General features: G+C 45.9%; 1 protein-coding gene across 1 annotated transcript in view; it reads right to left on the bottom strand.

Annotated features, from left to right (window-relative positions):
* The window catches only part of LOC121271285 (adhesion G protein-coupled receptor E3-like), an 87,157-nt gene that overhangs the window by 47,851 nt on the left and 12,707 nt on the right, over positions 1–26,599 (bottom strand). The window contains exons 4-8 of the mRNA XM_041177160.1: positions 25,074–25,132; positions 22,510–22,632; positions 20,396–20,570; positions 19,606–19,710; positions 12,723–12,910 (exon numbers count right to left, since the gene is read on the bottom strand). Of these exons, the coding sequence (XP_041033094.1) occupies positions 12,723–12,910; positions 19,606–19,710; positions 20,396–20,570; positions 22,510–22,632; positions 25,074–25,132 (650 nt within the window). The remainder of the gene's footprint in view (positions 1–12,722; positions 12,911–19,605; positions 19,711–20,395; positions 20,571–22,509; positions 22,633–25,073; positions 25,133–26,599) is intronic.

Raw genomic sequence — 26,599 nt, 5'->3', positions numbered from 1 at the left:
CTCACTGTAAGACTCTGATCTACCCCAAACCCCTCACTGTAACACACTCAGATACACGTCACACCCTTCACTGTTACACTCTGATATATCCCACGCTCCACACAGTAACACTCTCTGATATACCCCACACCCCTCACTGTAACACTCTCTGATATACCCCACACCCCTCACTGTAACACTCTCTGATATACCCCACACCCCTCACTGTAACACTCTCTGATATACCCCACACCCCTCACTGTAACACTCTCTGATATACCCCACACCCCTCACTGTAACACTCTCTGACATACACCACACCGCTCACTGTAACACTCTCTGATATACCCCACAACGCTCACTGTAACACTCTCTGATATACCCCACACCGCTTACTGTAACTTGGATATACCCACACCCCTCACTATAACACTCACTGATTCACCCCACACACATCACTGTAACACTCTCTGAAATACACCACACCCCTCACTATAACACAAACTGATATTCCCCACACCCCACACTATAACACTTACTGATATACCCCACACCCCTTACTGTAACTCGGATATACCCACACCCCTCAGTATAATACTCTCTGATATAACCCACACCCCTCACTGTAACACTCTCTGATATACTCCACAGCCCTCACTGTAACATGTCCAATACAGTCCACAACCCTCACAGTAACACTCTGTGATATACCCCACACCCCTTACTGTAACTCGGATATACCCAGACCCCTCAGTATAACACTCTCTGATATACCCATTGTAACACTCTCTGATATACCCCACCCCGCTCACTGTAACACTCACTGATATAACCCACACACCTCACAGTTACAAGCTCTGATATACCCCACACCCCTCACTGTACCACTCTCTGATATACCCCACACCCCTCAGTGTAACGCTCTCTGATATAACCGACATCCCTCACTGTAACGCTCTCTGATATACCACACACTTCCTCACTGTAACACTCACTGATATACCCCAAACCCCTCACTGTAACACACTCAGATACACGTCACACCCTTCACTGTAACACTCTGATATATCCCACGCTCCACACAGTAACAGTCTCTGATATACCCCACACCCATCACTATAACACTCTCTGACATACCCCACACCACTCACTGTAACACGTCTAATACACCCCACACCCCTCACTGTAACGCTCTCTGATATACCCATTGTAACACTTTCTGATATACCCCACAATCCTCACTGTAAAACTCTCTGATATACCCAACACCCCTCACTGTCACACTCACTGATATACCCCACACAACTCACTGTAACACTCTCTGATATACCCCACACCCCTCACTGTAACACTGTCTGATATACCCCACACACGTAGCTGTAACACTCATTGATATACACCACACCCTCACTGTAAGCCTCTCTGATATACCCTACACCCCTCACTATAACATTCACTGATATCCCCCACACCCCTCACAGTAACGCTCTCTGATATACCACGCACACCTCACTTTAACAATCTCACATATACCCCACATCCCTCAATGTAACACTCTCTGATACACCCCACGCCGCTCACTGTAACACTCTCTGATATACCACACACCCATCACTGTAACACTCACTGATATATCCCACACTCCTTAATGTAACACTCTATATACCCCACACCCTTCACTGTAACACTCACTGATATAACCCACACCCCTCACTGTAAAACTCTCTGATATACCCCACACCCCTCACTGTAACACTCTCTGATATACCCCACACACCTAACTGTAACACTTATTGATATACCCCATACCCTCACTGTAACCCACTCTGATATAGCGCACACCCCTCACTATAACATTCACTGATATCCCCAACACCCCTCACGGTAACGCTCTCTGATATACCATGCACCCCTCACTGTAACACTCTCTCATATACCCCACATCCCTCAATGTAACACTCCCTGATATACGCCAAAAAACACACTGTAACACTCTCTGATACAGCCCACGCCGCTCACTGTAACACTCTCTGATATACCCCACACCCCTTACAGTTACTCGGACATACCCACACGCCTGGTTATAACACTCTCTGATATACCCCACACACCTCACTGTAACACTCAGATATAACCCACACCCATCACTGTAACAGTCCCTGATATCCCCCACACCACTCACTGTAACGCTCTCTAATATACCCCACAACCCTCAATGTACTACTCTCTGATATATCCTACATCCCATTCTGTAACACTTTCTGATATACCCCACAGCCCTCACTGTAACACTCTCTAATATACCCCACACCGCTCACTGTAACACTCTCTGATATACCCCACACCCCTCACTGTAACACTCTCTGATATACCCCACACCCCTCACTGTAATACTCTCTGATATACCCCACACCACTCACAGTAACACTCTCTGATATATCCCACACCCCTCACTGTAACACCCTCTGATATACCCCACACCCCTCACTGTAACACTCTCTGATAAACCCCACACCCCTCACTGTAACACTCTCTGATATACTCCACACAGCTCACTGTAACACTCACTGATATACCCTACACCCCTCACTGTAAAATTCTCTGATAAACCCCAAACCCCTCAATGTAACACTCTCTGATAAACCCCACACCCCTCACTGTAACACTCTCTGATATACCCATTGTAACACTTTCTGATACACCCCACAACCCTCACTGTAACACTCTCTGATATACACCACACCCCTCACTGTAACACTCTCTGATCTACCCCACACCCCTCACAGTAACACTCTCTGATATACCCCACACCCCTCACAGTAACACTCTCTGATATACCCCACACTCCACACTGTAAAACTCTCTGATATACCCCACACACCTCACTGTAACACTCTCTGATATACCCCACACCCCTCACAGTAAGACTCTCTGATATACCCCACACCCCTCACTGTAACGCTGTCTGATATAACCGACATCCCTCACTGTAACACTCTCTGATATACCCCACACCCCTCACTATAAGACTCTCTGATATACCCCACACAACTCACTGTAACACGTCTAATACAACCCACACCCCTCACTGTAACACACTCAGATACACGTCACACCCTTCACTGTAACATTCTTTGATATATCCCACGCTCCACACAGTAACACTCTCTGATATACCCCACACCCCTCACTATAAGACTCTCTGATATACCCCACACCACTCACTGTAACACGTCTAATACACCCCACACCGCTCACTGTAACAATCTCTGATATACCCATTGTAACACTTTCTGATATAACCCACAATCCTCACTGTAAAACTCCCTGATATACCCCACACACCTCACTGTAACACTCATTCATATACCCCACACCTCTCACTGTAATACTCATTGATATACAACACACCCCTCACTGTAACCCTCTCTGATATACCCTACACCCCTCACTATAACATTCTCTGATATCCCCCACACCCCTCATGGTAACGCTCTCTGATATACCACGCACCCCTCACTGTAACACTCTCTCATATACCCCACATCCCTCAATGTAACACTCTATGATACAACACACACACCTCACTGTATCACTCACTGATATATCCAACAACCCTCACTGTAACACTCTCTGATATACCCCAAAACACTCACTGTAACACTCTCTGATACAACCCATGCTGCTCACTGTAACGCTTTCTGATATACTACACACCCATCACTGTAACACTCACTGATATATCCCACACTCCTTACTGTAACACTTTCTGTATACCCCACACACCTCACTGTAATATGTCCAATGCACCCCACACCCCTCACTGTAACACTCACTGATAGACCTCACACCCCTCACTGTAACACTCTCTACTACACCCCACACCCCTCACTGTAACGATCTCTGATACAACCCACACCCCTCAGTGTAACACTCTCTGATCTACCCATTGTAAAACTTTCTGTTATACCCCACAACCCTTACCGTAACACTCTCTGATACACCCCACACCCCTCACTGTAACACTTTCTGATATATCCCACGCCCCTCACTGTAAAGCTCTCTGATATACCCCACACCCCTTACTGTAACTCGGATATACCCACACACCTGATTATAACACTCTCTGATATGCCCCACACACCTCACTGTGACACTCAAATATAACCCACAACCCTCACTGTAACACTCCCTGACATACCCCACACCCCACACTGTAACGCTCTCTGACATACCCTACACCCCTCACTGTACTACTCTCTGATATACCCCACATCACTCTCTGTAACACTCTCTGATATACCCCACGCCCCTCACTGTAACACTCTCTGATATACCCCACACCCCTCACTGTAACACTCTCTGATATACCCCACACCCCTCACTGTAACACTCTCTGATATACCCCACATCCCTCACTGTAACACTCTCTGATATACCCCACACCCTTCACTGGAACACTCTCTGATATACCCCATGTCCCTCACTGTACTACTCTCTGATATACCCCACACGCCTAACTGTAACACTCATTGATATAACCCACACCCCTCACTGTAACACTCATGGATATAACCCACACCCCTCACTGTAACACTCTCTGACATACCCCAAACCCCTCACTGTAACACTCTGATATACGACACACTCTCATTGTAACACTCTCTGATATACCCCACACTTCCTCACAGTAACACTCACTGACACACCCCACACCACTCAGTAACACTCTATGATATACCCCAAACCACTCACTGAAACACTCTCTGATACAAACCACACCCCTCACTTTAACACTCTCACATACACCCCACACCCCTCACAGTAACACTCTCTGAAATACACCACACCCCTCACAGTAACACTCTCTGATATACACCACACCCCTCACAGTAACACTCTCTGATATGCCCCACACACCTCACTGTGACACTCAAATATAACCCACAACCCTCACTGTAACACTCCCTGACATACCCCACACCCCACACTGTAACGCTCTCTGACATACCCTACACCCCTCACTGTACTACTCTCTGATATACCCCACATCACTCTCTGTAACACTCTCTGATATACCCCACGCCCCTCACTGTAACACTCTCTGATATACCCCACACCCCTCACTGTAACACTCTCTGATATACCCCACACCCCTCACTGTAACACTCTCTGATATACCCCACAGCCCTCACTGTAACACTCTCTGATATACCCCACACCCTTCACTGGAACACTCTCTGATATACCCCATGTCCCTCACTGTACTACTCTCTGATATACCCCACACGCCTAACTGTAACACTCATTGATATAACCCACACCCCTCACTGTAACACTCATGGATATAACCCACACCCCTCACTGTAACACTCTCTGACATACCCCAAACCCCTCACTGTAACACTCTGATATACGACACACTCTCATTGTAACACTCTCTGATATACCCCACACTTCCTCACAGTAACACTCACTGACACACCCCACACCACTCAGTAACACTCTATGATATACCCCAAACCACTCACTGAAACACTCTCTGATACACACCACACCCCTCACTTTAACACTCTCACATACACCCCACACCCCTCACAGTAACACTATCTGAAATACACCACACCCCTCACAGTAACACTCTCTGATATACACCACACCCCTCACAGTAACACTCTCTGATATACACCACACCCCTCACAGTAACACTATCTGATATACCCCACACCCCTCATTGTAAAACTCTCTGATATACCACACACCCCTCACTGTAACACTCTCTGATATAACCCACAACCCTCACTGTAACACTCTCTGATATACCGCACACCCCTCACTGTACCACTCACTGATATATCCCACACCACTCACTGTAACACTCTCTCATATACCCCACACCCCTCACTGTAGCACTCTCTGATATAGCCATTGTAACAATTTCTGATACACCCCACACCCCTCACTGTAAAACTCTCTGATGCACCCCACACCACTCACAGTTACACTCTCTGATTTCACCCACAACCCTCTCTGTAACAATCTCTGTTATACCCCACATCCCTCACTTTAACACTCTCTGATATAGCCCACACCCCTCACTGTAACACTCTCTGATATACCCCACACATGTCACTGTAACACACTCTGATATACCCCACACCCGTCACTATAACACTCTCTGATATACACCACACTCCTCACTGTAACACTCTCTGATATACCCCACACCCCTCACTTTAACACTCTCTGATATACACCACAACCCTCAAACTAACACTCACTGATACACCCCACACACCTCACAGTAACACTCTCTGATATACCCATTGTAAGACTTTCTGATACACCCAACACCCCTCACTGTAACATTCCCTGACATACCCCACACCCCTCACTGTAACTCTCTCTGATATACCCCACACCCGTCACTATAACACTCTCTGATATACCCCACACCCCTCACTGTAACACTCTCTGATATACACCACACTCCTCACTGTAACACACTCTGATATACACATTTTAACATACATCCCAAACGCCTCACTATAACAATCTTTGATATAACCCACACCCCTCACTTTAACACTCTGATATACATACCCATTGTAACACTTTCTGATACACCCCACAACCCTCACTGTAACACTCTCTGATATACCCCACACCTCTCACAGTAACACTCTCTGACATACCCCAAACCCGTCACTGTAACGGTCTCTGAAACAGCCCACACCCCTCACTGTAACACTCTCTGATATACCCCACACCCCTCAAACTAACACTCAATGATATACCCCACAACCCTCATAGTAACAGTCTCTGATATACCCCACACCCCACTCTGTAACACGCTCTGATACACCCTACACCCCTCACTGTAACACGCTGATATATCCCACACCCCTTACTGTAACTCGGATATACCGACACACCTCAGTATAACACTGTCTGATATAAACGACACCCCTCACTATAACATTTTCTGATATCCCCCACACACCTCACTGTAACACTCACTGATATACCCCACACAGCTCACAGTTACAATCTCTGATATACCCCACACCCCTCACTGTAACACTCTCTGTTATACTCCACACACCTCACAGTGACAAGCTCTGATATACCCCACACCCCTCACTGTAACACTCTCTGATATACCCCACACCCCTCACAGTAACACTCTCTGATAAACCCCACACCCCTCACTGTAACACTCTCTGATATACCCCACACCCCTTACAGTAACACTCTCTGATATACCCCACACCCCTCACTGTAACACTCTCTGATATACCCCACACCCCTCACTATAACACTCACTGATATTCCCCACACCCCTCACTAAAACACTTACTGATATACCCCACACCCATTACTGTAACACTCTCTGATATACCCATTGTAACACTCTCTGAAATACCCCACAGCCCTCACTATAACACTCTCTGATATACCCATTGTAACACTCTCTGAAATACCCCACAGCCCTCACTGTAACACTCTCTGATATAGCCCACACCCCTCACTGTAAGACTCTCTGATATACCCCACAGCACTCTCCGTTACATGTCTAATACACCCCACACCCCTCACTGTAAGACTCTCTGATATACCCCTCACCCCTTACTGTAACTCGGATATACCCACACCCCTCACTATAACACTCACTGATACACCCCACACACCTCACAGTAACACTCTCTGAGATACCCCACACCCCTCAATGTAACACTCTCTGATATACCCATTGTACCACTTTCTGATACACCCCACAACACTCACTGTAACACTCTCTGATATACCCATACCCCTCATAGTAACACTCTCTGATATACCCCACACACCTCACTGTAACACTCTCCGATATACCCCACACCCCTCACTGTAACACTCTCTGATATACCCCACACCCCTCACTGTAACACTCTCTGACATACACCACACCGCTCACTGTAACACTCTCTGATATCCCTCACAACGCTCACTGTAACACTCTCTGATATACCCCACACCGCTTACTGTAACTCGGATATACCCACACCCCTCACTATAACACTCACTGATTCACCCCACACACTTCACTGTAACACTCTCTGATATACCCCACATCCCTCACTATAACACAAACTGATATTCCCCACACCCCACACTATAACACTTATTGATATACCCCACACCCATTACTGTAACTCGGATATACCCACACCCCACAGTATAAAACTCTCTGATATAACCCACACCCCTCACTGTAACACTCTCTGATATACTCCACAGCCCTCACTGTAACATATCCAATACAGTCCACAACTTTCACAGTAACACTCTGTGATATACCCCACACCCCTTACTGTAACTCGGATATACCCACACCCCTCAGTATAACACTCTCGGATATACCCCACATCCCTCACTGTAACACTCTCTGATATACCCCACTTCCCTTACAGTAACACTCTCTGATATACTGCACACCCCTCACTGTAACACTCTCTGATATACCCCACACCCCTCACTGTAACACTCTCTGATATACCCCACACCCCTCACTGTAACACTTTCTGATATACCCCACACCCCTCACTGTAACACTTTCTGATATACCCCACACCCCTCACTGTAACACTCTCTGATATACCCCACACCCCTCACTGTAACATTCTCTGATATACCCCACAACGCTTACTGTAACTCGGATATACCCACACCCCTCACTATAACACTCACTGATACACCCCACACACCTCACTGTTACACTCTCTGATAAACCCCACACCTCTCACCGTAACACTCTCTGATATAACGCACACCCATCACTGTAACACTCTCTGATATACCCCAAACCCGTCACCGTAACACTCTCTGATATACACCACACCCCTCAAACTAAAACTCACTGATATACCCCACAACCCTCATAGTAACAGTCTCTGATATACCCCACACCCCTCACTGTAACACTCTCTGTTACACCCTACACCCGTCACTGTAACTATCTGATATACCCAACAACACTCATTGTTACACTCTGAATACCCCACACAACTCACTGTAACATGTCTAATAAACCCCACCTCCCTCACTGTAACACTCTCTGATATACCCCACACCCCTCACAGTAACTTGGATATACCCACACGCCTGACTATAACACTCTCTGATATACCCTACACACCTCATGTAACACTCAGATATAACCCACAACCCTCACTGTGACACCTTCTGACATACCCCACACCCCTCACTTTAACGCTCTCTGACATACCCCACATCCCTCTCTGTAATAATCTCTGATATACCCAACAGACCTCACTGAAATGCTCTCTGATATACCCCACACCCCTCACTGTAACACTCTCTGATATAAACCACACCCTTCACTGTAACACTCTCTGATATACCCCACACCGCTCACTGTAACCCTCTCTGATATAACCTACACCCCTCACTATAACATTCTCTGATATCCCCCACACCCCTCACTGTAACACTCTCTGATATACCCCACACCCTTCACTGTAACACTCACTGATATACCCCACACCCCTCACTGTAACACTCACTGATATACCTCACACCCCTCTCTGTAACACTCAGTGATATACCCTACACCCTTCACTGTAACATTCTCTGATATACCCCACACTTCTCAGTTTAACACTCTCTGATAAAGCACACACCACCCACTGTAACATGTCCCATGCACCCCACACCCCTCACTGTAACACTATCGGATATACCCCACATCCCTTACTGTATTTCGGATATACCCACACCCCACACTGTAACACTCTCTGATATACCCCACACCCCCCACTGTAACGATCTCTGATACAACCCACACCCTTCGGTGTAACACTCTCTGATCTATCCGTTGTAAAACTTTCTGATATACCCCACAACCCTCACCGTAACACTCTCTGATACACCCCACACCCCTCAATCTAACATTCTCTGATATACCCCACACCCCTCACTGTAACGCTCTGTGATATACCCCACACCACTTACTGTAACTCGGATATACCAACACGCCTGATTATAACACTCTCTGATATACCCCACACACCTCACTGTAACCCCACACACCTCACTGTAACACTCAGATATAACCCACAACCCTCACTGTAACGATTTCTGACATACCCCACACCCCTCACTGTACTGCTCTCTGATTTACCCCACATCACTTTCTGTAACAATCTCTGATATACCCCACAGCCCTCACTGTAACACTCTCTGATATACCCCACAGCCCTCACTGTAACACTCTCTGATATACCCCACACCCCTCACTGTAACACTCTCTGATATACCCCACACCCCTCACTGTAACACTCTCTGATATACCCCACACCCCTCACTGTAATCCTCTCTGATATACTCCACAGCCCTCACAGTAACACTCTCTGAAATACCCCACAGCACTCACTGTTACATGTATAATACACCCCACACCCCTCACTGTAAAACTCTCTGATATACCCCTCACCACTTACTGTAACTCGGATCTACCCACACCCCTCACTATAACACTCACTGATACACCCCACACACATCACTGTAACACTCTCTGATATACTCCACACCCCTCACTATAACACAAACTGATATTCCCCACACCCCACACTATAACACTTACTGATATACCCCACACCCCTTACTGTAACTCGGATATACCCACACCCCACAGTATAACACTCTCTGATATACCCCACACCCCTCACTGTAACACTCTCTGATATACCCCACACCCCTCACTGTAACTCTCTCTGATATACCGCACACCCTTCACTGTAATCCTCTCTGATATACCCCACCGCACTCACCGTTACATGTCTAATACACCCCACACCCCTCACTGCAAAACTCTCTGATATACCCCTCACCACTTACTGTAACTCGGATCTACCCACACCCCTCACTATAACACTCACTGATACACCCCACACACCTCACAGTAACACTCTCTGATATACCCCACACCCCTCACTATAACATTCTCTGATATACCCATTGTAACACTTTCTGATACACCCCACAACCCTCACTGTAACACTCTCTGATATACCCCACTCCCATCACTGTAACCCTCTCTGATATACCCCACAACCCTCAAAGTAACACTCTCTGATATACCCCACACCCCTCACAGTAACACTCTCTGATATACCCCACACCCCTCACTGATACACTCTCTGATATACCCGACACGGCTCACTGTGACACTCTCTGATATATCCCACACCGCTCACTGTAACACTCTGATATACGCCACACCCCTCACTGTAACATTCTCTGATATACCCCACACCGCTTACTGTAACTCGGATATACCCACACCCCTCACTATAACACTCTCTGATATACCCCACACCCCTCAATGTAACATTCTCTGATATACCTCACACCCCTCACTATAACACTCACTGATATTCCCCACACCCCACACTATAACACTTACTGATATACCCCACACCCCTTACTGTAACTCGGATATACCCACACCCCTCAGTATAACACTCTTTGATATACCCCACACCCCTTCTTGTAACACTCTCTGATATACCCCACACCCATCACTATAAAACTCTGATATACCCCACACCCCTCACTGTAACACTCACTGATACACCCCACACACCTCACTGTAACACTCTCTGAAATACCCCACACCCCTCACTTTAACACTCTGACATACCCATTGTAACACTTTCTTATACACCCCATACCCCTCACTGTAACACTCTCTGAAATACCCCACACACTTCTCAGTAACACTCTCTGATATACCCCACACCCCTCACTGTAACTCTCTGTGATATACCCCACACCCCTCACTATAACACTTACTGATATACCCCACACCCCTTACTGTAACTCGGATATACCCACACCCCTCCGTATAACTCTCTCTGATATACCCCACACCCCTCACTGTAACACTCTCTGATATATCCCACACCCCTCACTGTAACACTCTCTGAAATACCCCACACCCCTCACTTTTACACTCTGATATACCCATTGTAACACTTTCTGATACACCCCATACCCCTCACTGTGACACTCTCTGAAATACCCCACACACTTCTCAGTAACACTCTCTGATATACCCCACACCCCTCACTGGAACTCTCTCTGATATACCCCACACCCCTCACTATAACACTTACTGATATACCCCACACCCCTTACTGTAACTCGGATATACCCACACCCCTCCGTATAACTCTCTCTGACATATCCCACACCCCTCACTGTAACACTCTCTGATATACCCCACACCTCTCACCGTAACACTCTCTGAAATACCCCACACCCCTCACAGTAACACTCTCTGATATACCCCACACCCATCACTGTAACACTCTCTCATATACCCCACACGCCTCAGTGTAACAGTCTCTGATATACCCCACACCTCTCACCGTAACACTCTCTGAAATACCCCACACCCCTCACAGTAACACTCTCTGATATACCCCACACCCATCACTGTAACACTCTCTCATATACCCCACACGCCTCAGTGTAACACTCTCTGATATATTACGCACCCCTCACTGTAACTCTCTGTTATCCCCCTCACCCCTCACTGTCACTGTCTTTGATATTCTCCATGCACCTCACTTCTTGAGTATTATAGCTGACATCCCTTTAAATGAGGATGTTACTGATTGAGCTCTTTAACTAAGAGACCTATAATGGAGGTGACAAATTCCCTAATTTTTACAAACCTGCTTGTTCTTGATGGTAAAATTTGCGTTTTGTTGCGTCTTGTTGCTGCTGATAACCTTGGCTGTTAGCACATTGGAGTTCAGCTGCAAATACTCTTTTCCATACTTCTTGTTCTCCATTTCTAAACCCGTGCCATCCATCAGTGATTCCATCTGGTTGTAGGTGACTAAGGAAACAGCTGCAAAATCTGTCAGGAGGTAAATTCTACGATGTTACTTCCAGCCCATAACTTGTTGCATTTGGGGAGAAGGGAAATTGTTGCCACGTATCTGCTAATCTTTGAAGTATTTCTTTAAGGAATCAAGGTCCTGGCCCCTTGGCTCAGTTAGTAGCACACTCCTCTCTGATTCAGAATGTTGTGGGGATCAAGTCCCACTCCATTAAATTCATTGGGGTATGAAGGTGGTCAAGTGGTTATGGTTTCTGAACTGGTAAGCCTCAGGCTAGCATTCTGAGGTCATGGGTTCAAATCTCACCACAGTAACTGGTAGAATTTGAATTCAACTAATAAATCTGGAATTGAAATTAGTTGTGGTGACCATGGAAACCATTATCACTTGCCCCTGCCCCTTTAGGGAAGGAAATCTGTTTTCCTTACCCGGTCTGGCCTACATATGACTCCAGACCCACAGCAATGTGGTTAACTGGCCTAGAGGGCAGTTAGTGATGGGCAACAAATGCTGGCCATGCCAGTGATGCCCACATCCCATGAAAGGTCTAAAAAAAAACACCAGCCCAGGCTGATACTGATTGAGGGGATGTTTTATACCATTTCACAAAGTCAAAGTTTACTCCACTTAAGTTGTCTCTTGTGTCATTGCAGTTTGGATCTTGGTGTGTGTTATAATATTTAATTTACCAAAGAGCAATGCAGAGTTGATACTAGTTTCTGAGCGTGCAGGAACGTTATTCATGGAGTTTGATATAATGCTTTAATTGCCTTCCAGCTCAGCTTCTGTGGTGTCTGCTTACTTATCTCTGAGTCAGTACCCAGCCTTAACCAATCAAGCTCAGTGAGCATAGATCAGTTACCAGGCTCAAATAATTTAACACAGAGCAATTGAACCATTGAGCACAACAAGCTAATTAGTTCACCAACAGGGCAGTCGTCTGACCCAACTGTCTGCCCCCCCTTCCATGGCTACATTCGTGGCCAGGTATCCTTGGAAAGGGAGCATGTGTTGTCCATCGGCACTGCCAAGGCCTTCTGTGCTTAGCCGCTGTGGGGACTGGGTGCTTTATTGACCCTTGTGATCACATTTTTGTTTAATGTTTATAAATTTCCTTTAAAATGTGTCTTTTTGTTTTTGCAGTTTCCCTTTAAGAGGCTGCCTTTTACTTTGTCCCTGATTTTGTTAATTTTAGTTTATTTATTTGTGACCCAGAAGAGTTACAGGGCAGAAAGTGGACTTTTGAGGTGCTTCATTGACTGCATCATTTTGTGGAAGCTCCATAAGGTGCTACGTAAATGCGAGATCATTAACCACATACCAGAGAGGATGAGCACCAGATTCCCTCTATCCTGTCAGCACAGACCGAAGTGATGGGGGTTGGGTGTGAGGGAGAGGGAGGCTGGAGTCGGGGAAGGAGGGGAGAAACAAAACTCAGGCAACAAGCACCAGCAATGTGCTCCGTTTGAATCAAGATTGTAGGATCTCAACAACTGAAGTCTAATTGAAATGAGAAAGGTGTTCAGCAGGTACACATGCTCGGGTGGGTAATCGAGCATTAGCCACTTTGCAGGTCTAATAGTGCTAATATTAAACAGGAGGCTCAGGTCAACTCCAGTACCTGCTGCTCCAAAACACCTGTACAAGTAATGGTTTTAGATTTCTGAGAGATTTTTTCTTTAACCTTAATCATTGTTCATCAAGGATATTGAAGACATTTTGGGCAAAGATCAAAGTAAGAAGCAATGAAGCAATGGTTTTCCCATTATTATGAGGGCCTGAATATTTTGGAACAAGAAGAAAGATAATGAGCAAAAGACCCAAACAGCAGCAATGCAAAGAGTCAGGAAGATGGTTTGAACAAGAAGCAATGATTGTGCAGAAGATCCAAAGAAGGTGCTTGACATGTTTGGGGCGTGGCTCATGAATGAGAAAAACATATCCTAGCTCTACACGAAGAGGAAGACAAAACAAGAAGATCAGAAGGACTATGGAAGTACTAGAAAGACAATATCAAGAGTAGGGTTGTCAAATGTGATTAAATGTGTTCCTGGAGGTTCCATCACATGACTTGCTCCCACCCTCCAGCCATTAGCCACCAACACACTCCTCCTTGTGACGCACTGTCTCCCTTCACTAACTGGAAAGCAAAAAGACGCATTAACCAATTGGATGATGCTTGACTGTCAGCCAAACAGCCTCCCTCACCCCCACCATTCTCAATATTTTTAGATCTGGCAAAGAGAAATGTTCAAAGAAAATGACAAAAAAAAATTCAATTTTTTAATGCCCTGATGGTTTGTCTCCAGGGTTGCACATGGCAGTGTCCTGGAGATTGACATTCAATTCCTGGAGACTCCAGGGCCAATCCTGGAGGGTTAGCAACCCTAGTCCAGTAGAATGATTTCACAGAAAGAGATACACATGGAAGAAGCACTGAAGGTATCAAAGGCACTGGATGCACTCTAGGTTGAGGGTCTTCAATGTCCATCACCAAGAGTAGCTCATTAGTACCACCACAACTGAGGGGGCTGAATCCTAAAGGACATATCAGCCAGATTGGGCCTGTGGCAGGTGGTGAGAGAACCAACAAGAAAGAAAAACCCCAGCGTCACCAATTTACCTTTCGCAGATGCATATACCAATGACACTATTGGTCGGAATAACCACCTCACAATCTTTGTAGGGAGCACGTCTGTCAACAACCTACTTCATGCTTTGTGGCACTACCATTGTGTTACATGGGATAGCTTCAGAAAAGATTTAAAACTGGGCTTCAATGAGGTGCTCTGGGCCATCAGCAGCTGCAGAATTGTATTCAGCCACAGTTTGTAAGCTAATGGCCCCACATCTCTCACTCTACCATCACCTTTAAATTAGGCAAACAAACCTGGTTCATTGAGGTGGGCACCTCTTGCCAGGAGCAGCACCAAGCATACCCAAAACTGAGGTGCCGACCTGGTGAAGCTCCAAGACAGCACTACAAAGGAAGCCAAACATTGAAAGCAACATGTTATAGACAGGACTAAATGATCTCAAATTCTCTGGATCAGATCTAAGCCCTGCAGTCCTGCCACATCATGTCGTGAATGGTGGTGGACATTTAGACAACTCGCCAGAGGAGGAGGCTCCACAAATATCCCCATCCTCACTGATGGGGGAGATCAGCACATCAGTGCAAAAGACATGGCTGAAACATTTGTAAGCATCTGCAGCCAGAAGTGCCAAGCGGATGGTCCATCTCAGGCTTCTTCTGAGGTGCCAGCCTTCAGCCAATGTGATTCACTCCGCTTGCTATGAAGTAACAGCAAAGACTATGGGCCCTGAGAACATCCAGGCTGTGTTACCGAATATTGTGCTCCAGAACTAACTGCACCCCTAGCCAAGCTGCTCCAGTAAAGCCCCAAACTGGCATCTGCCCGGCAGAGTGGAAAATCGCCCGGGCTATATCCTGTCCACAAAAAGCAGGACAAATCCATCCCAACCAGTTACTGGCCCATTAGTCTACTCTCGATTATCAGCATGGTGATGGAAGCTGTCGTCAAGAGTGCAATCAAGCGGCACTTGATCACCAACAAACCATTCACCTTAGTCGAAACATGGACAAACGAATTAAATTCCAGAGGTGAGGTGGGCACTAATCCCAAATAGCAGTTGAGGCACAGAGGAAAAGTGAAGACTTTACTTTTGTTTTATTCATTCATGTGATGTGGACTGGCCAGGCCAGCATTTGTTGTCCATCTTTAACTGCCCTTGAGAAGCTGGTGGTGAGCTGCCTTCTTGAACCAGTGGTATAGGTACATCCACAGTGCGGTTAGGGAGGTAGTTCCAAGATTTTGACCCAGCAACAGGGAAGGAACCGTCCTTTTATGTTCCCAATGCCAAGGTTGATGCCATCAAGTATTATTCTCATTCAACTTTTCTGTCATGGTTTGAAAAAACTAAGGGGCTTCCTAAACCATTTCAGAACACAGTTAAAAGTAAACTACATTGACGTGGGAGCCAGACATCAATAACCTTCCTTCCATCATAAGATCAGAAGTGGGGATGTTTGCTGATGATTGCACAATGTTCAGCACCATCCAAGACTCAGATACTGAAGCAGTCCATGTCCAAATGCAGTAAGACCTGGACAATATCCAGGCTTGGGCTGACAAGTGGCAAGTAACATTCACGCCACACAAGTGTCAGGCAATGACCATCTCCAACAAGAGAAAATCTAATCATCACCCCTTGATGTTCATTGGCATTACCATTGCTGAATCCCCCACTATCAATAATCCTGAGGGTTGTCATTGACCATAAATTGAACTGGACTAGCCAAATAAATACTATGGCTACAAGAGCAGGTCAGAGGCTAGGAATTATGAAACGAGTAACTCACCTCCTGACTCCCCAAAGCCTGTCCACCATCTACAAGGCACAGGTCAGGAGTGTAATGGAATACTCTCCACCTGCCTGGATGAGTGCAGCTTCCACAACACTCAAGAAGCTTGACATCATCCAGGACAAAGCAGCCCACTTGTTTGGCACTATATCCACAAACATTCACTCCCTGCACCACCGATGCACAGTCACAGTAGTGTGTACCATCTACAAGATGCACTGCGGGGATTCACCAAGGCTCCATAGACAGCACCTTCCAAACACACAACCACTAACATGTAGAAGGACAAGGGCAGCAGATAGATGGGAACACCACCACCTGGAAATTTCCCTCCAAGTCACTCACCATCCTGACTTGGAAATATATCACCGCTCCTTCACTGTCGCCGGGTCAAAACCCTGGAACTCCCTTCCTAACAGCACTCTGGGTGTACCTACACCACATGGACTGCAGCGGTTCAAGAAGGCAGCTCACCACCACCTTCTCAAGGGGCAACTAGGGATGGACAATAAATGCTGGGCCAGCCAGTGATGCACACATCCCATAAATGAATAAAAAAAACATGACATTGCTGAAAATTCCCATCTGCTCAACCACTTATAAAAATAATTTATGGGGACCTTTTCTTTTCTTCTTTCATGGGATGTGGGCTTCGCTGGCTGGGCCAGGATTTATTGATCATTGCTACTTGCCCTTAAGAAGGTGGTGGTGAGCTGCCTTCTTGAACCACTGCAATCCATGTGGTGTAGGTACACCCACAGTGCTGTTAGGATTTTGACCCAGCCACAGTGAAGGGACGGCGATATATTAGTCAGGATGGTGAGTGACTTGGAAGGGAACTTGCAGGTGATAGTGTTCCCATGTGACTGCTGCCCTTGTCCTTCTAGATGGTAGTGGTCGTGGGTTTGGAAGTTAATGTAACAAAATGTCCCAAGCTGCTTCAGAGGAGTGTTACAGAGTTGAATTTTCAGGCAACTTATCTTGTTGGAAACATTGAACTTTATTTACAAGACAGCAGCAGCAGCTACACATGTGCATCAAGCTCTATAACTAAAGAAGAACTCCCTCCAAGAGGTTCCCCATGCTGCTAACCCATTGGTTTACACAGGTCATGAGATCCTACAACACAGGACTATTCTTAAAGCTACAGTCCTACATGTGTCAGAACTATATTTGCTACAAGGAGCATTATGATTGGAGCAAGATTAGAGACTGAGCCACATAAGGCAACATTAGTGTGCATCACCAAAAGTTTGGTCAAAGACATGGGCCTGAATTTCACGCTGGGCCTGAATTTCACGCTGGGCACCCGCGCCAAGTCGGTGGGCCCGGAAGCAGACGTGAAATTAACAGCCAGCCAGTGTGAAACGCGCGCGAGAAAGCCTCAGTGCTGAAAGGTTGGGGGGGGGAGGGGAAGTGGGCGGCACTGACTAAAATGAGGGTGGGCGTTTCTAGCGAGGTCCTTGAAGGCAGGCAGCTGCTGCGGAGCTGGACAGATTGAATCGCAAGAAAGAAATTGACCAAACTGCGTCTATGCAACACATTCGAGCACCTGACGGCAGAGCTCAGAAAAAAACATCAGCCCAACCCCCACCCCACGGATATTATTTTTTTCTCATAGTTCACCCCAGACATTTTATCCCCGCCCTGGGAGATGAGGTTCTGTTAATAATGGGCTCGTTTTGCCTGTGCGACAAGCTCAAAATCGCACAGGCAACATATAATCGTGGGCAACAGGGTTTTTAATGACCTTAACTGGCCCGTTAATTGTTGGCGGGCTTGGCTCTGACTCCTGCGCCTGCCCGCCCACCTCAGTATTACTCATGTATGCAATGACCCCGGGGTGCGGGCCCAACATCGTTGTGTGCAATTTCACTACCTGCCCGATTAACGTAACATTCTGGCCGTGGGGTGTGAGGGGTGTGAAAGAGAAAGGGAGGGCAGAGAGGCAGGGACGTTTAAGGAGGCAATCCAAGAATCTCGAACCCAGGCAGCGGCAGGGCGATTACAATCAGGGATGTCCACGAGGGCAAAATGGGAGGAGGTTTGTGAAGCTGGGGAGTTTACAGTGGAAGGGTGCGATGAGACCGTGGAGGGAATTGAAAACACGGATGAGAATTTTGGACTCAAGGTTGACCGAGATATAATGTAGGTCAAAGTTGATAGGTGAACAGGACTTGGTGCAAGTAAGGACACAGGCAGCAGAGTTCTAGATGACATCGAGTTATAAATGTAGGAGACCAGCCAGGATTTCTCTGGAATCTCCTGGAGTTTGTATGCGTTAGAATTTCAGAATTCATTGTTCAGAGAGAGAGCAAACATTACCAGATGGTTCTGAGTTGTCTGTTTCCCAGTGGATGTCCATTTCATTATCTTTAGCTAATAAGACCACAGTTCCTTCCTTTTCTTGAAGAACTTGAATTTGGACATCTGAAATTGAACAAGAAATGATAGTCGTTTCTTTGTTTTTACTGCGTAGACTGAGCCTGAATCATAGTGCATTCAGGATAAGTTGATGAACATATATTTTAAATAAAACTTATTTTAGACATGATTGGCATAATCTACAAAAAGGCAAAGGAATTGAAAAAGGCGATCTAGCCTCTTGAGCTTGTTCCCCCTTTCAGAGGAAACATATCTATATAGCTGATCTATATCTTAACTCCGGCTGTCCCTCAATTTTGAAGAACTGTGGGGTAGTTCTCCCCGGTGCCCTGGCTCCTATTCATCCTTTAACCGACATCAACTAAAGCCGGTTATTTAGTCAATATCACTTTGGGATCTTGCTGTGCACAAATGGGCTGCTGAGTTTCCGATGTGACACCGATGCCCACTGATCAAAGCACTCGATTGGTTGGTAAAGCACCCTGGCTGTCTTGAGGTTGTGAAAGGTGCTTTATAAAAGCAAGCCTTTCGTTAACACGACATGGTAATCGGGGTGAATATCCCCTCTTCTAGCCCAGAGATGTGGAAGCCAATTGCTTGATTCCCTACTTCTGCTCCCGGAGAATAGAGAAGGAATCCAGCCCCGGACCTTCTCGTCTACACATCTCTCATTACCAACTGCACTTACATGATTGGATGATGGATGACAGGCCCTGAAGTAGAATCTTACCTATGTGAGGTGTTGTCAGGTTGTACTTTGGAGCGCCCAAGGAAGCTGAAGTCATCATAATGACGCTGTCCATACAGTTCAGTAGTAACATGACACCTTCTTGCCTATCACTCTTCTGCATGTTGTTCCACGCGAGCGTATTATGGATCATGCCGTTGACAGTATTTGTGACAGCCTGAGGAGTAAAAAGAACCTACACTCTAATCTCCGCAAAGGTTAACTGCCAGGTTAGGTTGAGGGGATACTGGACGACATCCTTAGCAAGTCACTGCTGTGAGCTGGGGCAGGCGTGTGCTGGCCATAAAGGATAGGATAAGGTAGCTGGGTCCTTTGAGGCCTCAGGGGTTGGTCAACCCTACCCTTTTGCAAACCCCCCCCATGCCCAGGTAAGGGTCCCATGCTCAGAGTTATGAACCATGGCCAGTGAATTTTCAGTGGTGATAGCGGAAGAGCTGGAACCTGGAGAAATGATCGCTGCTCACAGGCAGAGGATCCCTCGAGAAGAGGACTTGTGTTTCCTCTAAGCGCATGTGAGGAAGACAACAGGAAACCACCTCACATATTCATTTTCCCCAGTCCGATTGCTCATTGAGGTTGAAAATGGGAGGCTCTTACAATCTACTGAAAAGAAAAGCGCAGGAGCGTAAGGGGTGGAGAAATGAGCATGGGGTCGGCCCTTAGGCAGACCACTACTACAATAAGGGACAGTCTGCATCCTGCTCCCCAAACTACCCACAGTCAGGACAGTCCATGAACATAGGCGATAGTTTCAGGCTAGTCCCAACATTTGTCTTGGATTGGGGGTCACCTGTTGGATTGCTTTTTTGTTCTAATCTATTGCTTGACCTTAAACATCACAGTGACTGGACCAGTATCTCCCCAAGCCATCAAAACATGGATGAAAGACACATTCACACATTCCTTCATCTCCTCATTCCCCAGGCCCGCTTCACAAAGCGTCGCTGTTCAACAGAAAGCTGCTTTAACTCAGTGTGGTGCTGACCCCACAAACAATGAGGTACACCAGCACTGTGAGTCCATATTCCCACATCAGCCATACAATGACTGCTACTTCAACTCAGGTCCCAAGCCCACAAGCCCAGATCAGTGCACATCTAATGGGTCAGACTAGTCTGAGGTGGGGACAATCAACTCAGTATGGACAGGTACGATATTGGGGCAGGTTGACTTAAATCGTGGAAAATGCTCAGGATCTGGGAAGGCATTGTGCAAGGGTGCATAGCTCAAGGTGTATATGTAGGGTCTGGACCAGGCACTGGATGGTCTCTGAGGTGATTGTGTTTCTCTTGGCTTTGACAGGTGTGTGAAACACCTCACAATATCCCCAGCATTCAGCCGGGGAGAGCAGGCTTTCTTCACAATCCCTCCAGACTGTGACGCACAAGTGGCCCTTTGATCTCTGACTACAAAGCTGCTGTACAGTGAGCACCACACTTTAGGAAGAATATATTAACCTTTCTGGGAATCTAGACTAGATTTATCATAATATAATCACGGACTCCAAGGGTTAAATTACAAGGAAAGATTACGCAAATCACAGTTGTTTTCTCTGAAATCTAGAAGGTTAAAAGGGCGGTTTGGTGGCAATTTTCAAGGTATAAGGGAAAGTGATCAGATGATTAGAGAGATGCTATTTCTGTTGGTGGTGGAGCCAAGGACTTGTAGACTTTGCCTAAATATTTGAGTCAGGCCTCTCAGGCCTCAAACACTTTTGCAAGTAAAATGTGAAAGACATTTGGAACTTTTTTCAGCAAACGGCAATTGATGTTGGGTCAGTTGTTAATGTTAAATCTGAGATTGATAGACTTTTGTTATGCAAAGGTGTTAAGGGATATGGGGGTGAAGACAGGTACATGGTGCTAAGTCACAGAGCAGCCATGATCTTATTGAATGGTAGAACAGGCTTGGGGAGCTGAATGATCTACTCCTAGTTCCTCTGCTCCTCAGATGTCCTTGTCCCTCTCACCCTGCGGCACCCTTAGTAAAGAGTCAAAGTGGACCTGTGAACATGGCACCGATTACCCAGACGGCAATAAAACGGAGCACCCTAAGGATAGACCCCCCCCATTAAAGGAGAGATTGAGAAGACTCACCATCAGTGAAGGTTCACTGTTGTTGCTGTTATTTCTTTTATAGCTGTGACACTGATCATTGATGCCAGAGGCCCACTCAAGGATTATAGAATAGAAAGCTTCACCATCTCCCTCTTCAAATTTCTAAATATAGAGGAGAAACAAATTAAGCACACATTTAAGAAGCCTGAGCTAATGTTCCAGGTCAAGAGAAACTTTCCCCTAAAGCCCGTAAATGTGGACCAGGCACCCAGTAACAGCAGTTGGCACCTGTTTGATTAAGTCATTCATTCATTTTAGGGGAAGCTGGATAACACTAACAATAGGACTAGATGAAGAAGGGTTTGAATGGGGAATAAACACTGGCATGGACCAATTGGGCTGAATGGTCTTTTTTCTAAGCTGTACATTCTATGTAAACAGAAACTGAATAATTATCTGGTTAGAAATGTGATTGGAGATTGGATGACGAGATATACATCAAGATGGTTAAACATACATAGGAGGTACATGTGGCTAAACTATATGAGTCTTCTCCCACCTTATGTCATCTCATCCAATCCTTTCTCCCTCATGTATAAATCTAGCTTCCTTTAAATGCATCTATACTGTTCTTCTCAATTACTCCCTGAGTTCCACATTCTCATTGCCCTCCTGAGCACACCTTCTGCTTTATTGAAGTTATTACTGACACATTTAAAATGCTCAGTTCTGGACTCCTTCACAGGTGGAGAGGTCTTCTGAACATCTATCCTATCAAACACCCTTCAGCTTATAATTTTTAGAACCGTTTTTAGATCACCTCACAGGTTTTCCTTTCTAGAGAAAGGAGCCCCAGCCTGTTCAATCTTTCCTGATAGTTGAATCCTCTTAGTTCTGGTATCATCCTTGTAAAGATGTTTTGCATGTTTCTCAGCACTATTATATCCCTTTCGCAAATGGGAGAATGGTACAAAGTAGTGGGCTCCACGTTTTATTTGAAGGGAGCAGATCATGATTATATTGTGACGATATGGAATCAAATAATCAGAGAATGGTACACCTCAGCAAGAACTATTTGACCCATTATGCCTGTGCAAGCTCTTTGAAAGAGTTATTCAATTAATTATGCTGAGTTGTGGTAGCGAAGAGCAGCTAATCTGGTCCCTGTAAAGATGGCTTCTGAGCTATGAGGAGGGACAATGGTCTTCTAGGTTTAGGAGAGCCACAGGATGAGGGGTTGGCCACTTCCACACTGAGATGAGGAGAAATTTCTTCACTCAAAGGGTCATGACTCTACTCCATGGGACTGCCGTTAAGTATATTTAAGGCTGAGATCGATCGAGGGTTGGTCTCTAAGAGAATGAAGGGTTAGGGAGATCAAGTGAGAAACGGGGGAATGAAGTAGAAGATCAGTCATCATCTTATTGAATGGAGGAGCATGCTCGAGAGGCCAAATGGTTTACTCTTGCTTCTATTGCTTATGTTCTTAAATGCACATTGTTGACACAGAGGAAAAGGGAACGCAGGGCAAATTTTATTGAAGACTAAAAGACTTCAACAAACTTCAGTCATCAACATAGGATTGGGATGGTCACAACCTCAAGGAGGGGAGCTATGGGCATAAACTAGGAAGGCTATTGAGAGAAGTGAATGCGGGAAGTAGATTGATCAGGGAAGTGCAATGGAAGAGGAAGTTAGATGAGTGTTGGGAACGATGGAATGGTGTTTGATGTCTTTCTGGAATCTGGAGCCAGCTCAATGGTCCATGAAGGTAGTTTGTGGCATCCCTGCAAGGCCCAATATTGAACTCAAGAGTTCACACAAGAGGGGCACTAGATTAGGACCTGGAACATTAGCCAGTTGCCATATCTCAAGCTCAAAGGCACACAGGTCAATGGCCCTACCAGCATCACATGTCCTATACCAGCATGGACCATTGATTAAATCCAGAACCATCTAAGACTTCAATACACATTCCTTTACCAATTCACAGATCGCAGTAGCTCTAAAGAGATGTTGACTGCAAAACAAACCTTCTGCAATGTTTGGTTTGTATATTTATTTGCATTGAAACTGAAACAGAGTGTGAAAAAAAAAAGTTTCAAAATATTTCTGACAGGTCTAGTGTTTTATTTCCTCTTTATGTGGGCTTCCTGTGTATCTGTCCTCTGCCCTGCCCTGCCTTAACTGCAGAAGCCATCTCAACTTGGCTTCCGTTCTTAAATTCTGATTAAACTGGGGTTCCTTTTTTTGCAATTTCCTCCAAGTTTGCTGTGTCGTATTTGTTAACTGGTTTGTGGGCTATTCCTACTGATACCTGGAGCTCAGGTGGTAGAAGTGCTTGCCTTTGGTTCAGAAGGTTATGGGTTCAAGTCCCACCCCAGATACTTGACTGCATAATCCAGACTGACACTCCCAGTACAGTACTGAGGGAGCACTGCACTGCTGGAGGTGTTGTCAAATAGCCAGACATAGGGAACAAATAGTTAGTCAAGTGTTGGCCATGAGACTGTATCAGGGATGAATCAGAACCTTCAGTAGAGATCGGGATAAAGCTGGAATAAATAGACACAGAATCAACCATAAACCCATTAGTGGCATACCGCATATGACTTGTGGTCATCAAAGCTTAAGTCGTTCTCTTCTGAAGGGCAGTCTATCTCTGAAAAGAAAACAGAATCCAACAATTAATTAGCCTGGCTTTATCCTGTAGACTTTCTTGAGCAATGAGCAAAGTTGAGATAATCAATTCACAAAGCAAATCCATCTCAAGCAAGATGTGTTTTCACATTTCTAAATGCAAAGCTGTCCCTTCACCCCCAGAATTTGCTGTTTCTTTGGAAGGGTTGGTGACCAGAGGACATATTGGCGAAAGAACTGGGGAGAGATAAGGTTGAGTTTCCTTTGTTATGCAGTCAATTGGGATGACAGGAGTTGATCAAAATGTTTTTTAAATTTTTTGTTTGTGGGATGTGGGCGTCACTGGCTAGGCCAGCATTTATTGCCCATCACTAATTGCCCTTGTTCAGAGGGCATTTTTAAGAGTCAACCACATTGCTGTGGGTCTGGAGTCACGTGTAGGCCCAGACCAGGTGAGGACAGCAGATTTCCTTCCCTAAAGGACATTAGTGAATCAGATGGGTTTTTACAACAATTGGCCATGGTTTAGTCGTCAATATTAGACTTTTAATTCCAGGTATTTACTGAATTCAAATTCTACCATCTGCCTTGGTGGGATTCCAATCCAGGTACCCAGTGCATTACCCTGGATCTCTAGATTACCAGCCCAGGGACAATACCACTACGCCATCACCTCCCCCTTAAATAGCATGTTTCAAAAGAGAATTGGATACGTACCTGATGGAAGATGGAAACTGTAGGGCTGTGGTGAAAGGGCAATGGAATGGAACTAATTGGATAGCTCCTTCAAAGAGCCAGTACAAGCATGATGGGCCAAATGGCTTCTTTCTGCCTATATAATTGAATCATATGCTAATAGCCACAGGTACAAGTTGACACCAATCATCTCATCCAAGTGACCATCCCCTATGCCTGCACCTTGACAGCGAGTGTCAGCTGAGTCAAAGGTAGAAAGTATCACAGTCGATTCAAGAAGAGTCAAATTGGGCTTGAAACACTAATTCTGTTTCTCTCTTCACACATGCTGCCAGACCTGCTGAGCCTGGTGGATACCAGGTGAGTTGGCAAGGTAGATGTAAGGGCAAAGGGTGGTGGGTAGGAGGCATTGGTTGGCATGAGTTGGCACTAAGTTGGCACAGGGGCTACAAAAGGGCCATGGGGGTGGGTGGAGGGGCATAGGTTGGCATGTTGGCTTTGAGAGGCCATAGGGGTGGGCACAGGGAATAAGGTGGCACGGGTTGGCATGGGAAGCATGTGGAGGAGTGAGGGGGCTCCTGTTTCAGCCTGCTCCCCTATGACCAAAAATCCAACCTTCCGGAAAGCCATTTTTAAAGGTTGGGCTCGTGGAGCTGGGGAATTCTCCCATCTCTGTGCACCTGACCCAGGAGCAAAAGGTCATGGTGTTTTAGTTTAAAACAAAAACCGGGCTTGCCATTTTTCTCCCCCTAAATATTAATACTTCTCTCCTTCTGGCCTGAAAAGAAAATCC

This window comes from Carcharodon carcharias, chromosome 30 (genome assembly GCF_017639515.1).
Source record: "Carcharodon carcharias isolate sCarCar2 chromosome 30, sCarCar2.pri, whole genome shotgun sequence".
NCBI classification, from domain to species: domain Eukaryota; kingdom Metazoa; phylum Chordata; class Chondrichthyes; order Lamniformes; family Lamnidae; genus Carcharodon; species Carcharodon carcharias.
Note: the sequence above shows the minus strand (reverse complement) of the source record. Positions and strands in the feature narration are given on the sequence as shown.